The 26,335-nt window shown below is 42.6% G+C and overlaps 2 protein-coding genes across 9 annotated transcripts in view; one reads left to right on the top strand and one right to left on the bottom strand.

Annotated features, from left to right (window-relative positions):
* Positions 1-2,145: 2,145 nt before the first annotated feature.
* Positions 2,146-26,335, bottom strand: part of LOC131930392 (neuronal calcium sensor 1) — a 50,154-nt gene continuing 25,964 nt past the window's right edge. For 3 of the 4 annotated variants that reach the window (XM_059286873.1, XM_059286865.1, XM_059286881.1), the window contains exons 3-6: positions 6,241-6,330; positions 5,871-5,949; positions 3,837-4,003; positions 2,146-3,553 (exon numbers count right to left, since the gene is read on the bottom strand). In XM_059286873.1, coding sequence (XP_059142856.1) covers positions 3,449-3,553; positions 3,837-4,003; positions 5,871-5,949; positions 6,241-6,330 — 441 coding nt within the window. In that variant the 3' untranslated portion in view covers positions 2,146-3,448. The remainder of the gene's footprint in view (positions 3,554-3,836; positions 4,004-5,870; positions 5,950-6,240; positions 6,331-26,335) is intronic. The other variant, XM_059286857.1, reaches the window with a different exon arrangement.
* On the top strand, positions 7,456-25,630 carry LOC131930418 (circumsporozoite protein-like). Of its 5 annotated transcripts, none has more exons than XM_059286907.1 (4): positions 7,456-7,531; positions 8,718-9,167; positions 23,046-23,831; positions 24,775-25,630. In XM_059286907.1, exons 3-4 carry the CDS (start codon positions 23,466-23,468, stop codon positions 24,961-24,963), a joined length of 555 nt encoding a protein of 184 aa, XP_059142890.1. In that variant the 5' UTR covers positions 7,456-7,531; positions 8,718-9,167; positions 23,046-23,465; the 3' UTR covers positions 24,964-25,630. The 5 variants fall into 5 exon arrangements, with proteins under 5 accessions (XP_059142890.1, XP_059142881.1, XP_059142899.1 ...); XM_059286898.1 differs by having other exon boundaries at positions 23,091-23,831; XM_059286916.1 differs by having other exon boundaries at positions 23,106-23,831.

Here is a 26,335-nt window from a genome sequence, read left to right on the forward strand (position 1 = left end):
TATGGTTATGGGTCCCTAAATGGCGTGCCCCCCCCCCCTGTAGTTCCGCCCCTGAGTCGGCCCCTTGTGGTCGGGCCGTTCAGTTCATCAAAAAAGTTTTGATGGATCATGATGTTTCAACATAGACTTGATAATCTTGATTTTGTGGCTCTCCTTCTATGTGGTGTGATGGTGTTTCATATTTCAAATTCATGTTTATCAGCTGAATATCGATTTTAGAAACAAATTAATTCAACACTTTTTTTTTGTTCCACATTGTGTTATTTTATGTTTGTTATGACAAACAATATCAGGTTGTAAACAATGCTGTAGGCGAAAGTGTTTGTTACCGACAACACCAGAGCAGAGTTTGTTCCAGACTTTTTTCTCCGGAGGGGGGGGCACTTGGTAAAAGTATATGTTATAAATTCCATTTCGTTGGGGGGGGGGGGGGGAGACTTGCCTGAAGAAACTCTGCCCCTGAGGTCGTAATGTTGGTACTCTGGTGGGAGGGTGGGTTGTAGAGTGTATCTAGTGTGGGGGTGGGGCAGTAGAGTGTATCTAGTGTGGGGGTGGGGCAGTAGAGTGTATCCACTATTGCTTGGATGCGGGATACGTTAAACATTTTAACATAGATAAGTTGTGCAGCTCTAACCCCTTTAGTTAGAGAGTTACATAAATAACTGGAGTTGGCCTTGATGAGAATACTAGAAGACAGTGACGTATGCAGCATTTGTCATTAAAGATGGTTGAAATGTATGTACACATGTCCTTGTTGATGTCAGGCCCAATATGTGGAGGTGTACACGACGTCGCCATTACATTCTATCTTGCAACAATCTATTAGCTTGACCCAACGATATGTTGTGTCCAATCGTCCCATGTATGCAACCTTTTTGTGTTCCTGCGGTCTGTCCAATTAAAAACAAAAAATCTCCCCAAGCAGCCAGTACAGAAGAATTTTAAAAAGAATATAATCCGACATGACAGAAGAGCCACACACACATTTTCACGTACTAAATGTGTGTGTTTCTGATTTTATAAAAAACATCGCAATGTGTTTCCAGTGTCTAAAGTTGATTGTACTCGGGTCGCTAAAATTGATTCTACAGCCGACTGATTGGTTGGTCAGACTTTCACATTTCTTCATCTGGACGGTATCGATTTGATTAGGACAGTATCGATTTGATTAGGTTGTCAAACGGACTACATCCTTACTTAGATTTTCTACAGTGTGATAGCAAAATATCAATGGCAAAACACAAATTATGAGGAAAAACATTATACAGCCTCCCGCTGTGCACCATTGTATAGCCTACATTTGTGCACCACTATATATCCTACACTTGTGCACCATTGATCTACCCAGCAATCCATTGGATATTAATTTACCACCGGACCTTACATGAAACGGTCTAGCAGTCTGAACAGTCTAAAAAACTCATGAGCCCGGTCTAATCTGTTAATCCACTCGCACCATGTGATCACACTTTGAGTTAATCCACTCGCACCATGAGATCAAACTTTGAGTTAATCCACTCGCACCATGAGACCAGCAACCAAAGATGAGGACCCGGATGTCTTCTAAATTAAAATGTGATTTCCTCCAACGCAAGTATTACCTATCAACTTGCAATTAACGTATATTGGACGTTGACTCAGATTTCAGCCTGCTTTTCTTTCTGGATTTAAATCCATGGCCTCCGTCCAATCAAGAACAAACTACAATGCAGCAGTTGTTAGATTTCGGAGTTGTCTCTCCTAGATGGGTTGCTGCCCCCACCTATCATTTGTCACTCCTAGATGAGCTGCTTCCCCCAGCTGTCATGCCTCATCTGCCCGGGGTTTGAACTCAGACGTCTCTACGCCAAACAAACTCATTCAGAGAGTCAGAAATAGTTCTTTATTAATAATTAACATGCATGTTTAATTAATTTGAGTTCAAATAAAAAGTGTACAGAGTTTCCATAAGTAGACAGTATCTACACATTCATCTAATAGACTATTTTTATAAAATGCTAATCGAAATTATTTGATTGACAGCATTGTTAAGTACAATTTTAAAAAAAAAACATGTTAAGTGGGGGGAAAAATAAAATTTAAAGGAACGTCAAAAGTTGTTTTTAGACTGCTGAACAGGACAGACGTTTCGGTATTTCTGTTGACAGTATCTAGTGTCTAACCTGTTTTTTAGCTGGACAATCGTGAAAAAAAAATTACAGGAGAGCTGTTTCCCCTGGCAACATTCTATTGATACGGAGGCGGCGTGGGGATGAATCGTATGGAAGAAAGATGAAAGGATGTGTGCTTAAAACAAAATCATTGGAAGAATGTGGTTTGGGCAATCACGTCCACACAGTTAGGGGAGAAGGTGGCAAGCTCTGATCATAATTAGGACAATGTCAATAGGAGTTGTAAATCCTTGAATACACACCATCATGATGAGCTACATTTTGAAAGAACACATACAACATTTTTATGTTAGACGAGAATGATGTCAATGAAACAGATGAACGCAAAATATAAGTTACAAATGAAAAAAGGCGGGGGGAGGGGGGAGGCTGGTGTACTATAATAGCCATTGAGAAAATGTAAAACAAAATTTGTATTATGACCGATCTTGTCAGTTTTTTTTTTTAAATTTAATTTTAAATGCAGTGCTTTTTCTATTTACCCATGTATGAAAAGTTACAGATCTTGTCAGGTTTAAAATGAATGTTATTATGTCCCCTTATATCAAGATCGATGTCAGTTGTTTTTAATGTCATTATGTCCCTTGTATCAAGAGTTACCGATCCTGACCGAGTAGCGTATTGCACCAATGATCTCTATGGATGAGCTTGTTACATCTCTCTATTTAAACTTTTTAAAACACAGCTTTTGTACTGACGTATGACTTATTTGACTTTGGTTGTTTAGAGAGTGTGGCGTGGACCTTAGAACTTAAAACTTGGATCAATGAACAAATGGACAGGTCAGGTTCAACCAGAGGTCATCCATTTCGTGGCAATGGTCTCAGCCCAGTGTTATGGTACATTTTTAATTCAGGTCAGCCGTTGGTACTGGTCGTTTTAAAAGTAGGTCACGTGTTGTTACTGGTCATTTAAAAAGTAGGTCAGGTGTTGTTACTGGTCATTTTAAAAGTATGTCACGCGTTGTCACTGGTCATTTTAAAAGTAGGTCAGGTGTTGTTACTGGTCATTTTAAAAGTATGTCACGCGTTGTCACTGGTCATTTTAAAAGTAGGTCAGGTGTTGTTACTGGTCATTTTAAAAGTATGTCACGCGTTGTCACTGGTCATTTAAAAAGTAGGTCAGGTGTTGTTACTGGTCATTTAAAAAGTAGGTCAGGTGTTGTTACTGGTCATTTAAAAGTAGGTCACATATCGTTTCTGGTCATTTAAAAAGTAGGTCAGGCGTTGTTACTGTAAAAGTAGGTCAGTGGCTGCTACTGGTCATCTAACAACAGGTCAGTGGCTGTTGTTGGGCAGCTCCATGCTCAAGGCCTGCACGATCCACGGGTCACACTTGGATCCTTCTTTAAACTCCTCCCGTGTTAGTTTGTCGTCGTGGTTCTGGGGGGGGGAGGGGGGGGAAGAGAGAGAAATAAAACTTGTTTTATCGTCGTGGTTCTAGTGTTGGGAGAAATAAAACGTGTTTTTATATAGCTATAGCTTGATATAACTCTTATGGTGATAACTGACCGATTCTTTTGTTTAATAAATTACTAACCAGAGTTCTCTAACTTACCAGGTCCAATTGTTGAACCAGAGTTCTCTAACTTACCAGGTCCAATTGTTGAACCAGAGTTCTCTAACTTACCAGGTCCAATTGTTGAACCAGAGTTCTCTAACTTACCAGGTCCATCTGTTTAAATATTTTCTCCACGCGCTTCTGGGGCGTGTCCTCGTCTTTGGGCAGGTCCAGCAGGTTGCCGACCATGCTGTAGATGGCGTCCACGATCTCCCCCATCTCGCCCTTGGTGATCTGGCCGTCGTTGTCAAGGTCATACAGGCTGAATGCCCCTGGTAGAATAACGTTAGGATTTAACCGTCGTTGTCAAGGTCATACAGGCTGAATGCCCCTGGTAGAAAAATATTTAGAATTTAACCTTCAAGGTCATACATGATAAATGCCACTGGTAGAAAATGGTAGAAGAGCTGAAATCAGGAGCTTTAAGTAGGTTCAGCTAAGAATTAAAGTCGAGATGGGTAACAGGTTCAGCTAAGGTTTGTTACAGTCGGGTTGTGTGTTAACTTTAAGCTCTGTGACCAGAATAAGTCAATTCACAGCTCAAGAGCTAAAAGTACCGTCCCGTCTAGAGACAGGTTCTAACCCAAGCTAGAAGCAAACCTTCCAGTCCAACTTTTGTCAAGTGTAGGTTCTAACCCAAGCTAGAAGGAAACCTTCCAGTCCAACTTTTGTCAATTGTAGGTTCTAACCCAAGCTAGAAGCAAACCTTCCAGTCCAACTTTTGTCAAGTGTAGGTTCTAACCCAAGCTAGAAGGAAACCTTCCAGTCCAACTTTTGTCAAGTGTAGGTTCTAACCCAAGCTAGAAGCAAACCTTCCAGTCCAACTTTTGTCAAGTGTAGGTTCTAACCCAAGCTAGAAGGAAACCTTCCAGTCCAACTTTTGTCAAGTGTAGGTTCTAACCCAAGCTAGAAGCAAACCTTCCAGTCCAACTTTTGTCAAGTGTAGGTTCTAACCCAAGCTAGAAGGAAACCTTCCAGTCCAACTTTTGTCAAGTGTAGGTTCTAACCCAAGCTAGAAGCAAACCTTCCAGTCCAACTTTTGTCAAGTGTAGGTTCTAACCCAAGCTAGAAGCAAACCTTCCAGTCCAACTTTTGTCAAGTGTAGGTTCTAACCCAAGCTAGAAGCAAACCTTCCAGTCCAACTTTTGTCAAGTGTAGGTTCTAACCCAAGCTAGAAGGAAACCTTCCAGTCCAACTTTTGTCAAGTGTAGGTTCTAACCCAAGCTAGAAGCAAACCTTCCAGTCCAACTTTTGTCAAGTGTAGGTTCTAACCCAAGCTAGAAGCAAACCTTCCAGTCCAACTTTTGTCAAGTGTAGGTTTTAACCAAGCTAGAAGGAAACCTTCCAGTCCAACTTTTGTCAAGTGTAGGTTCTAACCCAAGCTAGAAGGAAACCTTCCAGTCCAACTTTTGTCAAGTGTAGGTTCTAACCCAAGCTAGAAGGAAACCTTCCAGTCCAACTTTTGTCAAGTGTAGGTTTTAACCAAGCTAGAAGGAAACCTTCCAGTCCAACTTTTGTCAAGTGTAGGTTCTAACCCAAGCTAGAAGGAAACCTTCCAGTCCAACTTTTGTCAAGTGTAGGTTCTAACCCAAGCTAGAAGCAAACCTTCCAGTCCAACTTTTGTCAAGTGTAGGTTCTAACCCAAGCTAGAAGGAAACCTTCCAGTCCAACTTTTGTCAAGTGTAGGTTCTAACCCAAGCTAGAAGGAAACCTTCCAGTCCAACTTTTGTCAAGTGTAGGTTTTAACCAAGCTAGAAGGAAACCTTCCAGTCCAACTTTTGTCAAGTGTAGGTTCTAACCCAAGCTAGAAGGAAACCTTCCAGTCCAACTTTTGTCAAGTGTAGGTTCTAACCCAAGCTAGAAGCAAACCTTCCAGTCCAACTTTTGTCAAGTGTAGGTTCTAACCCAAGCTAGAAGGAAACCTTCCAGTCCAACTTTTGTCAAGTGTAGGTTCTAACCCAAGCTAGAAGGAAACCTTCCAGTCCAACATTTGTCAAGTGTAGGTTCTAACCCAAGCTAGAAGCAAACCTTCCAGTCCAACTTTTGTCAAGTGTAGGTTCTAACCCAAGCTAGAAGGAAACCTTCCAGTCCAACTTTTGTCAAGTGTAGGTTCTAACCCAAGCTAGAAGAAAACCTTACAGTCCAACTTTTCATCAAGTGACCCCCGTGACGTGATGGATAAGGCACGAATGAACTCTGGGAATGAGATGAAACCATCCTGAGGAAGAGAGGTCTCAATTGTAGACAAAATACATCAGCAATGGCGCTACCTAATTTCATTAATTCACTTAAGTTTAAATTGTAGACCAATGGCGTATTTTTATTTAATTACTTTACTAAAGTTTTAAATTGTAGACCAAAATACAGAATCCATAGCAGAATCATCTTATATCACAAATGCCAGTGTAGTAATGTCCCCTGATGTAAGCCTATTTCATAACCCTAGCTAAACCAGCAATCAAGGGAAGCAACCGCACATTAACGAGGAAATAATGGGACACAACTCTACCTTGTTAACATCAAAGGCGTTAAAGACATAACTAGCAAATTTATCCGGGTTGCCGTGGGGAAAGAACTGCTGGTAGATGCCTTGAAACTCCTGGGGAAAAAAATGAAAATTTGTTAACTGCAGATAAATACCTTGAAACTAATTTGTTTTTAATAGAATTATTTCAAAATTAATTTGTTTATTTTTTTATTAAATCAACTTATTCTTTTTAAGATCTACTTGCAGTAGCGTAGCGAGGGGGGGGGGGGGCGGGGGGACATATGTCCCCGGGCGCCGACCTTAGGGGGGGGGCGCCAAATTGAAAGTTTGAGGGGGGGGGGGGTGCAAATGAAAAGTTCGAGGGGGGGGGGGGTGCAAATCGAAAATTTGAGGGGGGGGGGGGGTGCAAATGAAAAGTTCGAGGGGGGGTGGGTGCAAATCGAAAATTTGCTCCCAAGGGGGCGCCAAATTGAAAGTATGTCCCCGGGCGCTGGGAAGGGTCGCTACGCCTCTGTCTACTTGTTAATTATATTTATTTTTAAACCATATTACTTTTCTTAAATCCACTTGTTTATTTTTATTAAATCAAGCTGTTTATTTATTTTTTAAAAATCAACTTGATTATTTTTTTTAAATAGTCATTTACTTTAACACGGAGACTGATAGGTAATTATAATAGTCTCTCTCTCTCTCTCTCTCTCTCTCTCTCTCTCTCTCTCTCTCTCTCTCTCTCTCTATATATATATATATATATATATATATATATATATATATATATATATATATATAGGCTATATAATGTACATTCAACCTAACGTCAGCAACTTTCTAAGATAATTTGTACGTTCGTGTGTCAGTGAGGTCACGTGTCGTGTACAGAGGGAAATAAAATAGTAGCGGACTAATCATTTTATTATCTAAACCCAGATCTCCATTTTGTATTGGCAGGCACCTGTCATTTTTTACCTGTCTCAGGGGACAGCTAAAAACCTCACCCCCCCCCCCCTCCCCACCGTCCGGCCGTGTCGCGGGCCAATCAATACCGATTGACTGGCATACAAACAGGGGGAGGAATACATTTCCCTGTCACAGGGGACGGCACTCGGGCAAGTCCTGCCAAAAACTAACCACACTAATAAATCTACATGTCGAAAAGTCATAAAGAGGCTCTAATGTGTTTTTCGATTCCCCTCATACCGTATAATTAAATTGCATATAGATCTAACTGTAGTTTGATATTTTTGATCTACAAATAGTTCGTTGGTTTCTTATGAAGAATCAATTCTCTGTAGAAGCATTCACATAGAATAGGGTATAATTATATATTACGACATATAACTTTATGTACAATCGTTTATATTGTATGGAATTTAGTACGACATATATCTTGCTGTACAATCGTTTATATTGTATGAGATATGAGATTTTTATAACGTATAATGTTCCGTTTATTTCACTGTTTGGTTCGTCATTGGTAATATTTAAGTTTGGATACACTTTCTCGTGATATTTGTCTTGGAATATTTTGACTGTAAGATTTGTCTTGGAATATTTTGACTGTAAGATATTTGTCTTGACAATATTTTGACTGTAAGATATTTGTCTTAAAATATTTTGACTGTAAGATATTTGTCTTAAAATATTTTGACTGTGAGATTTGTCTTGGAATATTTTGACTGTGAGATATTTGTCTTGGAATTTTTTGACTGTGAGATATTTGTCTTAAAATATTTTGACTGTAAGATATTTGTCTTGACAATATTTTGACTGTGAGATATTTGTCTTGACAATATTTTGACTGTGAGATATTTGTCTTGGAATATTTTGACTGTGAGATATTTGTCTTGGAATAGTTTGACTGTGAGATATTTGTCTTGACAATATTTTGACTGTGAGATATTTGTCTTGACAATATTTTGACTGTGAGATATTTGTCTTGGAATAGTTTGACTGAGATATTTGTCTTGACAATATTTTGACTGTGAGATATTTGTCTTGGAATATTTTGACTGTGAGATATTTGTCTTGGAATAGTTTGACTGAGATATTTGTCTTGACAATATTTTGACCGTGAGATATTTGTCTTGGAATATTTTGACTGTAAGATATTTGTCTTGGAATATTTTGACTGTGAGATATTTGTCTTGGAATATTTTGACTGTGAGATATTTGTCTTGGAATATTTTGACTGTGAGATATTTGTCTTGGAATATTTTGACTGTAAGATATTTGTCTTGGAATACTACATAAAGCGGCTGACGCTAGTTCCGCCGTGCATTTTTATACAGCCTTAAAAAGACTAAAATGCCCCCTCCCCCCCCCCCCCAGTATCCACTCCCCTCCTGGCGACGCCACCGGTGTTGTTAACTAGCCTGTAGATAGTTTGAATGTCTTATTAATCCCTCTAATTCTCTCCACTAGCCTGTTTGACTTTAGTTCGCTGGATTATCTTGCTAATCCCTCTAATACTCTCCCCGTCTTTGTCAATGGTCGTTTAGTTTATTTTCAAGCGCGCTAATCGTTGACGCTAGTGTCCGTGTTTGAAAAGACCAAACCCCAACAAGTTGTCTACATTCCTGGCTTCAACATTCAATGGCCTGTTTCTACTGGAACACAGAACCAATGGCTTAATGGCGGGTTGAAATGTACGCCTTACTGCGCATGGGCAAAACGTCTGAATACATTTGATTAAAAGATTTTTTAACGCCGGCCATTAACATACAAAAGCTGACAGGACATATCGAATACAACTAGGAATCGTCTCACGTCATTTCCGGTAATTAAAATCGATACCCTTAACGTAGCGGTGTTCGATAAGGGGAATAAGTTGAACGAATTCTTCTTGTGGTTGAGAGTTACCCGCCCGTTTCAACGCTCGCGGCTTACATAGGTCTACGTGTATGTCCTACAGTCAACTGGACCTCACTTACAGAGGTAAGCTGAGTTAAGTAAGTTTTTTTTTTTAAATCCATATTTTTGTTTAAATATCATTAAAGCTTAAACAATGGTATAAATAAACAGGTAGTCATTAATGGACCGGTGTTAGATAAATGTCTGTCGCTTGATTAGGACGACTTTAGAGTTACTGGACTTAGGTCACTGAGGTCAAACCTAAAGGTTGAACTCAGTCGTTGACCTGGTTACGTTTGTTACGATGTTGTCCGCGTGGTTGGATGGCAGGATGGCGTCGTGGGGAATTAGTTGACATGGGTTCGGGTCTCTAAATCTTCATGGCTGTTTGCGGCCCCAAGTTCTTGATGGCTGGTGGGGGGGGGGGGAAGCTTTTGGACCATGCCTAGATTGCCAGAACAAGCGTGGATCCCGAGGTTTAGAGGTTCGAATCCTGTTTTAAAGTCTGATCACGTGACTTACAGAAAAATAAAGTGTTTTTTGTTCACTTTGTTGCTCATAAAAAAACAACCTGTCTTAACCTTTAACCTGTCTTAACCTCTACGCTTACCCCCGCCCCTTGCGCTAGATGCAAGTAACGTGTGGGTGCAAGAAATGATTGCGTGGTGCAATATAAAATTGCGTCGTGCCAACAGTGCAGGGCTCTCCACATTAGATGAGTTAATTAAGCCAATCAGCCGAGGTTGTGTGAAATTAACTGAGTCACGTGATATCAATTACATTCTAGTCACGTGATACCAAATAAATTATAGCCTAGCCATTTTGATGAACAATCATATTTTAAAATGTGATCAATTTCTGTCAGCAATGTATGTTTGTCTGAAGCAAGTCTTACCCCACCACCCCACCCCATGAAGGGACGCAACAACACAGGTGGAGACTCAATCTTACATTAGCTACATTTGGTTCACGTAAAGCAATGCTACGGCTTTAAAGTTTAAATCACGAGACCTTTAAAAACAGCTTCTATCGTATTGTCAATTCTTCCAGTCAAGTAGAAGAGTTATTGCCCCTCAGAGATGGCGTACACACCAGGAATAACAGGGGAGGTAATATTTGGATTTGGTCCCTGTTTGCCCGAGCTTTTATTCTGTGTCTCGACTGACGTCTTTCTAGCGGAGTTAGACCAGGGGCGGTAAATCCGATGACAGCTCTACCTTGTACGGGGAGATAACTGATCTTCAACGAATTGGATTTCAAGCCAGCAGGCGCGCGATTAAAAAGCACTCAAGTTAAAATAATAATTTTTTAACCACTACAGGAGGGCTAACTAAGGTCCTCATGAGTCTAGCTCATCGATTCTTTGTGTAGAGAACATTACAACAGCTCTAACAATGCAAACATTCCTAACAGCCAAAACAATGCAGCTCCTTTGCAATCAAGCAAAAACTATTTAGCACCTAGAGATTCTAGATCTAGCTAGCCAGTTGACAAAAGCCCACGCAGAAATCGGCGCCAAGTTTAAGTTTGACTCAGTGCCAATTACTGTGGCGCTTCAAGTGGGGACACTAAGGGCAGTGGCACTGAGAGGCAGTGGTACTGAGGGGCAGTGGCACTGAGGGGCAGTGGCACTGAGAGGCAGTGGCACTGAGCACATAATGTATGGGCAGTGGCACATAAGGCAATGACACTAAGACAGGATTATAAGGCAGTGGCTATTGTCAGTGGAACTTAGTGTCAGTGACAGAGCCACGATAGTCAGTGACACTGGACTGTGTCACTAAAGAAACGGTTTCTAGGCAAACAAACGTAAGGCTCAACTTTATTATAGTAAATGGGGAGGGGGGGGGTCGTTGGATGGGGGCGGGACGACAGGGACATCCATCCCTGATGGTAAAGTAGAGGCAGCAAGATGACAGATGACAGCCTGTCTGTCAAACATCCGGCACATCGTGATTGGAGCTGACAGGCGGAAGTGACGTCAGGAAACCCTGGAGATCGGACAGTTCGTTAGAGCGGCACGTGTTTCACTGGCCAGTCACCAACAATGGGAGTCAGTGGCGTCACGAATAATGGGAGTCAGTGGCGTCACGAATAATGGGAGTCAGTGGCGTCACGAATAATGGGAGTCAGTGGCGTCACGAATAATGGGAGTCAGTGGCGTCACGAATAATGGGAGTCAGTGGCGTCACGAATAATGGGAGTCAGTGGCGTCATAAATCATGGGAGTCAGTTGTTTTTACCAATAATGGGAGCCACTTAGACCTACCACAGTACTAAATCTAGGCCTACAACTGTACTAATTAATTGCTTAGATTTATATTCACAGTACTAATTAATTGTCTTGACTGATCTCTTGAACATCCTAATGTACAATAATTCTCCATGAAAATTTGATTACCTCCCTGTCTATATTTGAGTCAACTCTCGCCATGGGATTACCTCCCTGTCTATATTTGAGTCAACTCTCGCCATGGGATTACCTCCCTGTCTATATTTGAGTCAACTCTCGCCATGGGATTACCTCCCTGTCTAAATTTGAGTTCACTCTCGCCTCACAAAAGATCAGGAAAATAATAGACAACATGTAAGCTGAGAGAAATGTAATGATGAAACTTGAGACCATTCGCCTGATTCTTCTTACCGGCGTTAAGTTGCGTTTTGATTTAATTGTTTTAATTGCTATTTTTAGGAATGGAAGGGAGATGGCGCTGTACCTTTCAGATATTGAATAATTGTTAGTAGATGCACATACATAATCAGAGTTGATGAAACCAAGAACAGTTGGGTACTGGAGATTTTGCCTGATGCAAACGGCCTGGTGTAATCGCGCTGTAATCGCTCTGTAATCTCTCTGGTGTCATCCCGGGACACAAGTTTGGATGGACGGCCCATCTCAGCCGGTCTGAGGTGTGGTCGGTTTTAAAGTCTCACTCTACAAAAGTTTATAGCCCCCCCCCCCCTCCCATCTCAGCCGGCCTGAGGTGTGGTGGGTTTTAAAGTCTCACTCTACAAAAGTTTATATCCCCCCCCCCCCCGCCCCATTCGTCTGAACACGAAGTTAAGTATTTGAAAGAAATCACTTATTGAGAAAGGTGAAGGTTACATGTCGGTTAATGGACGCCGTGTCTGGTAGCTGTTAGGGCAGGTCTTTAAATCTGGTCAGTTCTAGAACTACTGCTGTGACGTCATAGGTGGCCTGCAACTTGATGGTTGACGTCAGAAATGCTCGATATTTTTCACGTCCAGCCAACATGTCACATGTCACATGGGATGACATTTAATTATTCCTTTACATCAAATTATCATTTGGTGTTTTTAAATTTGAAGTAGACATACTTTCCTATACTTTCCTATACTTTCCTATGTCGTAGTTTTTTGTATTGACATGCTAAAGCACACATACACACGCAGACACACAGACACACGGTAATACACACATATACACGGAGACACACACATACACACGCTAATCCACACATACACACATACACACGGAGACACACACATACACACAGACACACGGTATTACACGCATACACACACAGACACACACAGACACACACAGACACACACAGACACACACAGACACACACAGACACACACAGACACACACAGACACACACAGGCACACACCGCCCGTCAATTGTTGAGCTACAACAAAATGTATCGACAAAATCTTTTACCTTATCACCCTAATCAGCTGATCACTAGACGAGCTAAAAACTCGACAAGATTTTTTCGACCTCCCAGCTTCACGGCAAGCTGTACAAAAAGTTGTTATCTTTCTTTTTTTATTTGAGGGGGATAATTGAAACTCACTCACTGTGTAAAAGCTAAGGATTAAAAATAACAATTTCAGATGATTGGAATAATATCAGCTGGTGGGTGGGCGGGGGGGGGGGGGGTGGAGAAGGCGGGGTAGAGTTGAGATAAAATGTAAGAAAACAAAATCTTTAGTTCATGTCAAGGATCTGTTTTTAGATGTGGCTGTGTGGTACTGTGGTGTGGGAAACCGGGATCGTGTGGAGGGGTCGTGTGGTGGGGTCGTGTGGTGGGGTCGTGTGGTGGCGTCGTGTAGTGGGGTCGTGTGGTGGGGTGGTGTGGTGGTGGTGTCTTGTGGTGGGGTCGTGTGGTGGGGCCGTGTAGTGGGGTCGTGTGGTGGGGTCGTGTGATGGCAGGGTCGTGTGGTGGTGGGGTCGTGTGGTGGGGTCGTGTGGTGGGGTCGTGTGGTGGGGTCGTGTGGCGGGGTCGTGTGGTGGTGGGGTCGTGTGGTGGTGGGGTCGTGTGGTGGTGGGGTCGTGTTGTGGGGTCGTGTGGTGGTGGGGTCGTGTGGTGGTGGGGTCGTGTGGTGGTGGGGTCGTGTGGTACCTGGGCTCACTTGGGACACTCCCATAAATAAATGTCCTTGGATACAGGACACTCCCATATATTAGCATAATTAGATACAGGACACTCCCATATATTAGCATAATTTGATACAGTACACTCCCATATATTAGCATCATTGGACACAGGGGTGGCCGGAAAGAACCGCAACGGAAAAAAAGCGCAAATCAAAAAGCGCAACGGAAAAAAGCGCACACGGAAAAAAGCGCAAAGAGAAAAAAGCGCACACAGAAAAAAAGCGCTAAGAGAAAAAAGCGCAAACAGAAAAAAGCGCAAAGAGAAAAAAGCGCACACAGAAAAAAGCGCAAACAGAAAAAAGCGCAAACGGAAAAAAGCGCAAAGAGAAAAAAGCGCACACGGAAAAAAGCGCAAAGAGACAAAAGCGCAAACGGAAAAAAGCGCAAAGAGAAAAAAGCCCAAATAGAAAAAAGCGCAAAGAGAAAAAAGCGCACACAGAAAAAAGCGCAAACAGAAAAAAGCGCAAACGGAAAAAAGCGCAAAGAGAAAAAAGCGCAAACAGAAAAAAGCGCACACGGAAAAAAGCGCAAACGGAAAAAAGCGCAAACGGAAAAAAGCGCAAACAGAAAAAAGCGCACACAGAAAAAAGCGCAAACAGAAAAAAGCGCAAACGGAAAAAAGCGCAAAGAGAAAAAAGCGCAAAGAGAAAAAAGCGCAAATGGAAAAAAGCGCAAACAGAAAAAAGCGCACACGGAAAAAAGCGCAAACGGAAAAAAGCGCAAACGGAAAAAAGCGCAAACAGAAAAAAGCGCACACAGAAAAAGCGCAAACAGAAAAAAGCGCAAACGGAAAAAAGCGCAAAGAGAAAAAAGCGCAAAGAGAAAAAAGCGCAAATAGAAAAAAGCGCAAAGAGAAAAAAGCGCAAATGGAAAAAAGCGCAAACAGAAAAAGCGCACACAGAAAAAAGCGCAAACAGAAAAAAGCGCAAACGGAAAAAAGCGCAAACAGAAAAAAGCGCACACAGAAAAAAGCGCAAACGGAAACAGAAAAATGCGCAACCAGAAAAAACACAACGAAAAATGTGCAAAAGAGAAATTTAGCACAAAGACCATATGGGCTAGATGACACATTTATACATGACTGTTAGGGCTGCTGTGAGAGTGTCGTGTTTGATCACGTGATCTACTACCATTTAAAGCGTACCACTACCATCTGCATTCCCATCACCACGATACAGGCGATAATCACTTTACACAATGCCTATTATTTTCTTGGTCAATAATTATTCAACTACTATTCTCGTATAAACATAAAACTATCGACATTACACGAAGTATCTTTCACATTCTCACTAGTCCGAACTACCTAGCTTGCATACCATAACAACCCGTTCCTATGGCAAAACTTCACTCTCTTTCATCCGCGTCATCAAACATGCATTCGTCATATCTCTCGTAACAACATTCATTCGCACCAAAATAACAATTTTGTATTTAATATTTTTTTCACATCATGACGCACCTACCTACCTACCTACTACTCACCTACCCACCTACCTACCTACCTATCTACCTACCTAACTACCCACCTACCCACCTACCCACTTACCCACTTACCCACTTACCCACCTACATACTTACCAACCTACCCACCAAAAAAGTATCGGCGAAGTTCGTAAGTTTCGTAAACTGTACTAGACATCTTTTTTTTAAATGAAAATTCATTGACATCATTGACATATGTTACATATATGTTACATTTTGCGACAACCTTAATTAGTGCGTTGGGCTTGTATGAAAACTCACTTCGAACTAACTCAATTACATGCTATTTATTTTAACATTACACGGTAAGCGTCACCCAACTGTTGTGATGTGAGGTGAGGACAGGTTCGACAATAAACCAACACGAAAGTACGAAAGAGACATAGATTGCCTATTAGAGAATGGACCCCGTAACTTTCCTAACCCCACCATTTATTATACCCTACCTAGCCTCTAAATTTCCTGCGCTAAATGTCACTTCCCTCCCAATCGTTCCTATTCTACAGAATTGTGTATACTATTTATTTACATTCTTTAATCTCAATATAACTAAAATAGACTTTTGTTTGAAGGGTAATGAAAACATGTAAACAAAAGGGGCGCTACTCTAAATCTATGCGAATACTTATATGCAGTGGCGTAGGCAGGGGGGGTTAGGGGGGTCATAACCCCCCCCCATAGACCCCTCGGTATATATATATATATATATATATATATATATATATATATATATATATATATATATATATATATATAGTATGAGGGGGGGGGAGGTGCAAATCGAAAGTTTGAGGGGGGGGGGGGGAAGTCTGGAAGAAACACTGCATGTAGCCTATATAACAGAAGAGCTGTGGTTGTTTTGCATTCGTCCGGTAAACATTTCAGTAAAATGCCTTAAAAAACCTTCCATAACCTTTTTATAAAGAAACAAAGAGAGATGAAGTTTTATAATAACATCAGGCTTTGACTTACACCTACTCCAATATCATCTACATTGTTAAACTGATTAACTATGTAATGTGGGGCTCAACAGGATCAATGAACTACCCACATACCCACCTAACAACCTACCCACCCACTTACCCACCTACCCATAAATATATATATATATATATATATATATATATATATATATATATATATATATATATATATATATATATATATATATATATATATATATATATATATATATATATGTGTGTGTATATATGTTATACCTGGGTCTATGTGTCCCGCAACTATGAAGTGAGAAGGTCTACACTACCATTATATTCTGTCTAGCTATTCAGTAGTTCATCCCAAAGCACGACGACATCAAGGTATACAAATGATTCGACAAGATGACATTAATTTTACTATTTATTGCATTACAAAGAACGACTTGAACAAACAATACTAAGACTGGACTACATTACGACATCACTCTAACACAACAAGAACAAGTGTACTTTTTAACTTCTTTCCTCGACAACAACGAACCTACACTAAAACGTCACATTTTTGCGAACCGCGTAACTATTCAATGCGTCATTAACTTTCGCACTAATATTCGTTCACACCAATCCTTGTTTAAACAAACATCAAAACTATATATATACTAGAAAAATGGCCCGTTGAGGAAGGATACACCGGGCGCTAGGTTGATAGTGCTGTCTCTTTTCTCTAAACAAAAACCACCCCCCCACACACACCACCCCCACCCCCACCCCCCCCACCCCCACACCACCCCCCCACCCCCCCCCCACACCACCCCCCACCCCCACCCCTACACACACCACCCCACACACACACCACCCCCCACCCCCCCCCCCCCCCCAAAAAAAAACATGTCTACCGTCCCATTCAACGAAATATAATTATATACTTTTTCCAGTGTCCGCCCCCTCCCCGAAAATTCTACACCCGCCCCCGAAAATTTCAAGTACCCCCACCCCTCTCCGGGGAGGAAAAAGTCTAAATTAAAACCACCCCCCACCCCCCCCCCCCCACACACATCACCCCCCCACCCCCCACCCACCCCCCACCCCCCAAAAAAAAAGCATGTCTACCGTCCCATTCAACAAAATATAATTATATACTTTTTCCAGTGTCCGCCCCCTCCCCGAAAATTCTACCCCCGCCCCCGAAAATTTCAAGTACCCCCACCCCTCTCCGGGGAGGAAAAAGTCTAAATTAAAACCACCCCCCCCCCCCACTCACCCCCCATCCCCCCCACACACCACCCCCTCCCCCCACCCCCCACCCACAACCCCCCCCCCCCTAAAAAAACATGTCTACCGTCCCATTCAACGAAATATAATTATATACTTTTTCCAGTGTCCGCCCCCTCCCCGAAAATTCTACCCCCGCCCCCGAAAATTTCAAGTACCCCCACCCCTCTCCGGGGAGGAAAAAGTCTAAATTAAAACCACCCCCCACTCAACCCCCCCCCCCCACCCCCACCCCCCTCAGACGTTCTTACGCGGGGGGTGGGGCTTCGCCCCTACCCGAAGAATTGTATGCAAGAAACTCTTCACGCAAACCATTTAGATTAGACATTTCCTGTTTATTCAATGTTTACGCGATAATCAATGACGTCATTACTGTGTGCACTTTCCGCCTTGAGATTATTTTCAACTTTAATATGCTAAATGTGTCGACGTCATATTTCGTTTTTCGAATTACTGTGCATGTTTTTATTTTGCTTGTGTTTTCTCTAGAGCGTTCTTGTCAGACAGATAGATAGATAGATAGATAGAGAGACAGCGAAACTATTAGTATTAACGAGAAAAATGGCCCGTTGAGGAAGGATACACCGGGCGCTAGGTTGATAGTGCTTTCTCTTTTCTCTAAACTAAAACCAACCCACCCCCCCCCCACACACACACACCCCCACCCCCCACCCCACACCCACCCCACACACCAGCCCCCCCCCACCCCACCCACCGCCACCCACCCCCACCCCCCAAAAAACATGTCTACCGTCCCATTCAACGAAATATAATTATATACTTTTTCCAGTGTCCGCCCCCTCCCCGAAAATTTTACCCCCGCCCCCGAAAATTTCAAGTACCCCCACCGCTCTCCGGGGAGGAAAAAGTCTGAAAGAAACACTGGTGTCGCGCTTAGCCACTACGCGAAGAATTGCATTAAAGAAATTGCGAGAAAACCACTTTTTAGATTAGACACATTAATTAGGCGGTAATTTTATTATAGAGTATCGATGAGGAAACCACCGCCCCACCCACCCCCCCACTCACACCTCCCCCCCCCACCCCCCCCCCCCCCCCCCACCCCCCCCCCCCACTCCCAAAAAAACATGTCTACCGTCCCATTCAACGAAATATAATTATATACTTTTTCCAGTGTCCGCCCCCCCCTCCCCGAAAATTCTAACCCCGCCCTCGAAAATTTCAATTACCCCCACCCCTCTCCGGGGAGGAAAAAGTCTGAAAGAAACACTGGTGTCGCGCTTAGCCACTACCCGAAGAATTGCAAAGAAATTGCAAGAAACCCACTTTTTAGATTAGACACATTAATTAGGCGGTAATTTTATTATAGAGTATCGATGAAGAAATTTCTTTTGAGTTGGGGAGGGGGGGGGGGGGGGCTCAGACGTTCTTACGCGGGGGGTGGGGCTTCGCCCCTACCCGAAGAATTGTATGCAAGAAACTCTTCACGCAAACCATTAAGATTAGACAACATTTCCTTTTTATTCAATGTTAACGCGAAAATCAATGACGTCATATAACTGTGAGCACTCTCTGGGTTTGAGATTATTTTCTACTCTGTGCTAAATGTGTCGACGTCATACTTCGTTTTTCGAATTACTGTGCATGTTTTTAAATTGCTTGTCTTTTCTCTAGAGCGTTCTTGTCAGACAGATAGATAGATAGATAGAGAGACAGCGAAACTATTATTATACGAGAAAAATGGCCCGTTGAGGAAGGATACACCGGGCGCTAGCTTGATAGTGCTGTCTCTTTTCTCTAAACTAAAACCAACCCCCCCCCCCACACACACCACCCCCACCCCACCCCACCCCACACACCACCCCCCACCCCCACCCCCCACCCCCCACACACACCACCCCCCTCCACACACCGCCCCCCCCCACACACACCACCCCCCCCACCCCTCCACCCCCCCCCCCCCCCCCCCCCCCCAAAAAAAAACATGCCTACCGTCCCATTCAACGAAATATAATTATATACTTTTTCCAGTGTCCGCCCCTTCCCCGAAAATTCTACCCCCGCCCCCGAAAATTTCAAGTACCCCCACCCCTCTCTGGGGAGGAAAAAGTCTAAACTAAAACCACCCCACCCCCCACACACACCACCCCCCACCCCCCACACACACCACCCCCCCACCCCCCCCCCCCACCCCCCCCCCAAAAAAAAACATGTCTACCGTCCCATTCAACGAAATATAATTATATACTTTTTCCAGTGTCCGCCCCCTCCCCGAGGGGGGGGGGGGGGCTCAGACGTTCTTACGCGGGGGGTGGGGCTTCGCCCCTACCCGAAGAATTGTATGCAAGAAACTCTTCACGCAAACCATTAAGATTAGACAACATTTCCTTTTTATTCAATGTTAACGCGAAAATCAATGACGTCATATAACTTTGAGCACTCTCTGGGTTTGTATTTTCTACTCTGTGCGCTAAATGTGTCGACGTCATATTTCGTTTTTCGAATTACTGTGCATGTTTTTAAATTGCTTGTGTTTTCTCTAGAGCGTTCTTGTCAGACAGAGCGTTCTTGTCAGATACACAGACAGCGAAACTATTAGTATTAATATATATATATATATATATATATATATATATATATATATATATATATATATATATATATATAATTAGGTAATTAGGTAGGTAGGCAGGCAGGCAGGTAGGCAGGTAGGCAGGCAGGTAGACAGGTAGGTAGGTAGGTAGGTAAGTAGGCAGGTAGGCAGGTAGGTAGGTAGGTAGGTAGGTAGGTAGGTAGGTAGGTAGGTAGGTAGGTAGGTAGGTAGGTAGGTAGGTAGGTAGGTAGGTAGGTAGGTAGGTAGGTAGGTAGGTAGGTAGGTAGGTAGGTAGGTAGGTAGGTAGGTAGGTAGGTAGGTAGGTAGGTAGGTAGGTAGGTAGGTAGGTAGGTAGGTAGGTAGGTAGGTAGGTAGGTAGGTAGGTAGGTAGGTAGGTAGGTAGGTAGGTAGGTAGGTAGGTAGGTAGGTAGGTAGGTAGGTAGGTAGGTAGGTAGGTAGGTAGGTAGGTAGGTAGGTAGGTAGGTAGGTAGGTAGGTAGGTAGGTAGGTAGGTAGGTAGGTAGGTAGGTAGGTAGGTAGGTAGGTAGGTAGGTAGGTAGGTAGGTAGGTAGGTAGGTAGGTAGGTAGGTAGGTAGGTAGGTAGGTAGGTAGGTAGGTAGGTAGGTAGGTAGGTAGGTAGGTAGGTAGGTAGGTAGGTAGGTAGGTAGGTAGGTAGGTAGGTAGGTAGGTAGGTAGGTAGGTAGGTAGGTAGGTAGGTAGGTAGGTAGGTAGGTAGGTAGGTAGGTAGGTAGGTAGGTAGGTAGGTAGGTAGGTAGGTAGGTAGGTAGGTAGGTAGGTAGGTAGGTAGGTAGGTAGGTAGGTAGGTTGGTAGGTTGGTAGGTTGGTTGGGAGGGAGGCAGGGAGGTATGTTGGTAGGTAGGTAGGTGCGTCATTATGAAATAATAGTAAATACATCATTGTTATGATGTGTGTTTTATCAGGTATTTTGGTGCGAATGAATGTTGTTGCGAGAAATATGACGAATGCATGTTTGATGACGCGGATGAAAGAGAGTGAAGTTTTGCCATAGGAACGGGTTGTTATGGTATGCAAGCTAGGTAGTTCGGACTAGTGAGAATGTGAAAGATACTTCGTGTAATGTCGATAGTTTTATGTTTATACGAGAATAGTAGTTGAATAATTATTGACCAAGAAAATAATAGGCATTGTGTAAAGTGATTATCGCCTGTATCGTGGTGATGGGAATGCAGATGGTAGTGGTACGCTTTAAATGGTAGTAGATCACGTGATCAAACACGACACTCTCACAGCAGCCCTAACAGTCACGTATAAATGTGTCATCTAGTCAATATGGTCTTTGTGCTAAATTTCTCTTTTGCACATTTTTCGTTGTGTTTTTTCTGGTTGCGCATTTTTCTGTTTCTGTTTGCGCTTTTTTCCGTTTGCGCTTTTTTCTGTGTGCGCTTTTTTCTGTTTGCGCTTTTTTCCGTTTGCGATTTTTTTCTGTTTGCGCTTTTTTCTGTGTGCGCTTTTTTCTGTTTTCGCTTTTTTCCGTTTGCGCTTTTTTCCGTTTGCGCTTTTTTCCGTGTGCGCTTTTTTCTGTTTGCGCTTTTTTTCCGTTTGCGCTTTTTTCTCTTTGCGCTTTTTTCTGTTTGCGCTTTTTTCTGTTTGCGCTTTTTTCTGTGTGCGCTTTTTTCTCTTTGCGCTTTTTTCTCTTTGCGCTTTTTTCCGTTTGCGCTTTTTTTCTCGTTGCACTTTTTTCCGCGTGCGCTTTTTTCTCTTTGCGCTTTTTTTCCGTTTGCGCTTTTTTCTCTTTGCGCTTTTTTCTGTGTGCGCTTTTTTCTCTTTGCGCTTTTTGTTTTGCGCTTTTTTCCGTTGCGCTTTTTTCCGTTGCGGTTCTTTCTGGGAACCGGACACAGGACACGCCCATAAATTAGAATCCTTAGTTTTCTCATAACCTTCACAAAATATTTAAAATGTAAGGGGAAAAAACGTAAAATCTGTATTTGCTACATTCTATTATTTCTATAAATAATTACGTCGTAGTCCTAATGAAACCCGACTAATTAATTAATTAGTAATTATTTCTAATTAGCCGTGTCGTGTTTGTGTTAATAGAGGTTAGAATTAAAAAGGTTATTTTCCATGGGCAGAACTTTTTTTATCACCATTTTCTGTATTCATACGCCAGACATTCAGGCACTAAGTCTCACGACTTTAGCACTGGGCAGGGCTGAGCCTTAGTAGCGTAGCGAGGGGGGGGGGGGGCGGGGGGGGGCATATGTCCCCGGGCGCCGAGCTTAGGGGGCGCCAAAATGGGTTGGAAAAATAAATTGAAAGGTTGAGGGGGGTGCAAATTGAAAGTTTGAGGGGGGGGGGGGGTGCAAATCGAAAGTTTGGGGGGGTTGCAAATCGAAAAGTTTGTCCCCGGGCGCCGGGAAGGGTCGCTACGCCTCTGCCGACCCTAGCACTGACCATCAGAGGCTCCCTACCCAAGCACTTTACAAAAATAAAATAGAATAAAATCTCGTAGAAAAAAGAACTGTGCACTAAGTGAACGGCAAATAATATATGTATAATAGTTCTTTATAAATTAATATGTGTTTTTTGAGAAATCGGAGATGGCGTAAATTACTACTTACGTTCAACGGAAATTACTTAAAATTTAAAGAAGGCAGACCATTATATCTTTTACTTATATGTGAAATTTCGTTTATCTATCTGAAAAAGTACTCAAGTTATAGGCCTTTGAAAAGCCAAAAGTAGAATACGTTCCACTTCCGGTTATCGGAAATTGCTGAAAAGTTGTTTCAAAACTACAAATTTGATATCTAAATACTACTAAAACTCAAGTTTGTTTACATGTTTGAATATTTTTTTTTTTTTTTTTTTTTTTTGTTGTTTTTTTGTTTTTTTTGTTTGTCTGATTGGCTACTGGAGAGAATCTGCACTATGTGTAGAGCTGTAAAATAGTATGTAAGTAGAGAACATTTTTTGTTTTCAGACAGACAGTTAATCGCAAATTTATTTAAAGACGTTAATTAATTTATTGATTTATTCATAGGTAGATTAACCACATTAATTTTAAAAGTTTAAATTTAGCCCGATTATAATCAGTCCCCTATACTCCGTATATGATGAAGTACTGAGAAGTAAAACGGTGAAAACTATCAAAATTTCATGTGATTTGTGTGCGCGATTTCAATACTTCCTCTATACCCATGTGATTTGTGTGAGCGATTACTTCCTCTATACTCGGTAGACGAGAAAGTAATGACCTGCTTGTATTGAACTAAGCACAGACCGGTTTTATAGTCATCACTCCAGTCCTTGTCACTGTCGTTGTTTTTTCTTTCAGCAACCCGAGGTACAGCAACCCGAGGTACAGCAACCCGAGGTACAGCAACCCGAGGTACAGCAACCCGAGGTACAGCAACCCGAGGTAAGGTTGCTGGTAGGCCCGGGATTGATGTCCACGTCCTACTGAGGTGACTGGTGTATAACCTGAGGGAGTGAGGGAGAGAGGCCAGAGCTATGGAACACGGGAGGGACACCGGCCAGGGGTCGAGGCGGGCCAGGACACCAAGAGGCAAACACGCGAAGTCTTCTAGAGACGAGGAGAGGGAAGGGAGAGAGTCGAGGGGAGAGATAGGGGGAGGCAGCTCCACGGAGAGGGTGGTGCTGGAGAGACGGAGCTACGGACCCTGGCAGACCCCGAACTACGAGGATCAAATCAGCCTGGTGGAGCGGCTGGCGAACCCCAAACCCGTGCCCCCAAATGACCCGCAGTTCGACGCCTGGGGTCAACCATTTTGAACAGTACTGGGCCACCAGCTGTGACGGCCAAAGGCCAAGGCCAAGGTCAAGCGCGGGACCCACTCCAGAAAAACGTAGCGAAGTGAAGCGACGCCCGCAGACCACATCTGGGAGGCAAGACACCAGCCCACAGCGGCGCCCTAACACCAGCCCACAGGGGCGCCCTAACGCCAGCCCACAGGGGCACCCTGACACCAGCCCACAGGGGCGCCCTAACGCCAGCCCACAGGGGCAGCCTGGCACCACACAGGGGCGCCCTGTCACCAGCCACGAAGGCCGGAGCAAGTCCCCAACGACCAGGATGAGAGGCAGAAGTCAAACGAGACAGGTAAGTCCATGTGACGTTTTTTGATGGTCAGACAAGACAGTCCATGTGACGTTTCTTGATGGTCAGACAAGACAGGTAAGTCCATGTGACGTTTTTTGATGGTCAGACAAGACAGTCCATGTGACGTTTTTTGATGGTCAGACAAGACAGTTTATGCAGCGTTTCTTAGCTCGGGCTTTCCAGGATTTGATTCTTCAGAAAACTTTTTTTTTTAATTGAAAAACTACCGGGTCGTAAAATATTCCAAAGATTAAAAAAACACCCGACGTTGATTGGTTGTGTCTAGACAAACTTCGTCTTCTCATTTTAAAAACACTTTCTTCAGATCCGCCCTATTCTAATCCGCTCTACCCTAACACTAATCCGCTCTACCCTAACACTAATCCGCTCTACCCTAACACTAATCCGCTCTACTCTAACACTAATCCGCTCTACCCTAACACTAATCCGCTCTACCCTAACACTAATCCGCTCTACCCTAACACTAATCCGCTCTACCCTAACACTAATCCGCTCTACTCTAACACTAATCCGCTCTACCCTAACACTAATCCGCTCTACCCTAATCCGGTAATACTAATCGGCTAATCCATGCCATGTGCACAAAGCATTCTGGTACCCCTTAACGGAACTGTGCCAATACCACAAATATCTTAACTAAATATTTTCTCGTTTTACTGCAGGTACAACATCTTGTTACCCTCAGAGTTTCTTTCGGGCATATCTTCGGGAAGACCCCCCGAACAGAATTTATATATATAAAATATATACTTTTACCAATTTCCGTCCACCCCCCCCCCCTATCCCCAACTCTCAGAAAATAAGTCTGCTTCCCCCCCCCCCCACCACGAAAATGTAAAGTGCCCCCCCCCCCCCATGAAAAAAGTCTGAAAGAAACATTGGGTAATCACATATTAATAACTAGTTGAAATCCATGTTCCAGGAAAGCAGGGGCCGCTACTTGAGTTGCCAGCGCGTGACGTCAGCCCAGCTGCAGGAGATCGTGACCCGGCTGACCCGTGACACCACGGCCCACAAGGTCAAGTGCGCGCCCAACCCCCACGTCTGGGTGGACACGTCACCCGGCGCCCACATGGTCAGGAGGCGGCAACAGGCCGTCACGTCACAGTGACGTGACGATGACGTGACCAGGCCATGACGTCATTCCGTTGGTACCGTGATGTGGCCGTGACGTGACAACGTATTGATAAAGTAAAATTAAAACAGATGACACATTTTCGTGACAATCTTTCCAGATTTTAAATGAAATAAAAATAAAACCATATTGAATCTTTAGCAAATGTCATATTTTGATTTTTCATGGTACAACTATATACGGACTAGCTGCATACCCGTGCTCCGCCTCGGTAAATCTTTTTTAAATGTACCAACTTGGGAACAGAACAAAATAAACAAAAACACAAACACAACAAAAACAAAAACAAAAACAAAAACACAAACAAAAGACAAAACACAACCACAACACAAACACAACACAAACACAACATTAGAATCACCACCGAACAACACGCTTTCTTAGCCTTTCCAGCATTAAAAATTAAAGTCACATAAATAGATCCTACGCCATAACTTACAATAAAACAATGCGATGCAAATAAATGTACGGCAAGTGGTGTTTACTTTTATGGTTCTAAGAAAATACATTGGCAATGTAATTAGAATCACCACAAAAAATACGCTTTCCCATGTGTCCGCGCCCAGAGAGAGCATTTCCAGCATTCTCTTTAAGTCTAATTTCATTATCTGTTTTAATAACACCGAAAACCAAAAACAAAAAGAGAGATCATAGACTAATTAGAAAATAATATAAATAATCTTAACATTTTTCTATTTTAATTATGAACCTTAACATATAATAATTAATGCGGTAGTAATAAAAAAATTAACTTAAATTATTGAGAGTGAGTTGAATTTATTTTTTAAATTACCTCCCTTGGCAAATTTTTTTTTTTTTTTTTTTTTTTTTTTTTTCGACCATACTGTTATAAAAATGTATCTATTTTTTGCAAGAATCTAAGCGAAAATGATATTTGACATTGATTTGTTTAATATGCTTTAGCAATGTGAGTGTATTTAATATTTTCTTTACGTAATGCGAAAGAGTAAAAACTGTGGCAATTATACAGTAAATTTAAGTCGTTATATAAATAAACCTTACTCTATCACATATAATAAGACAATGCGATGCACTGAAAAGCACTTCATGGTGCGATGTTGACTTTTTATGGCGATGAAAGGAAGGATTGACACACTACCACCAGCGTTAAATTATAGATCCCTGTTTGTCTAATGTGCTATCAGTACCGCTGTATGGGGCAAAGACTTAAGGGACGCCACAGACGCCATTGATCATGTAGACCTTTAAAACAGCTGCCTCAGACAAATGCTCAGGGTCCTCTGACAGGAAGAGATCAGGACAAGGTGGGGGTTGGATAAACTACTCCATATCCCAGCATGAGGGCCATACTCCATCTGACTTGCCC

Source organism: Physella acuta, unplaced genomic scaffold (genome assembly GCF_028476545.2).
Source record: "Physella acuta isolate Inbredline_101_S28 unplaced genomic scaffold, ASM2847654v3 ptg000098l, whole genome shotgun sequence".
In the NCBI taxonomy this organism is placed as follows: domain Eukaryota; kingdom Metazoa; phylum Mollusca; class Gastropoda; family Physidae; genus Physella; species Physella acuta.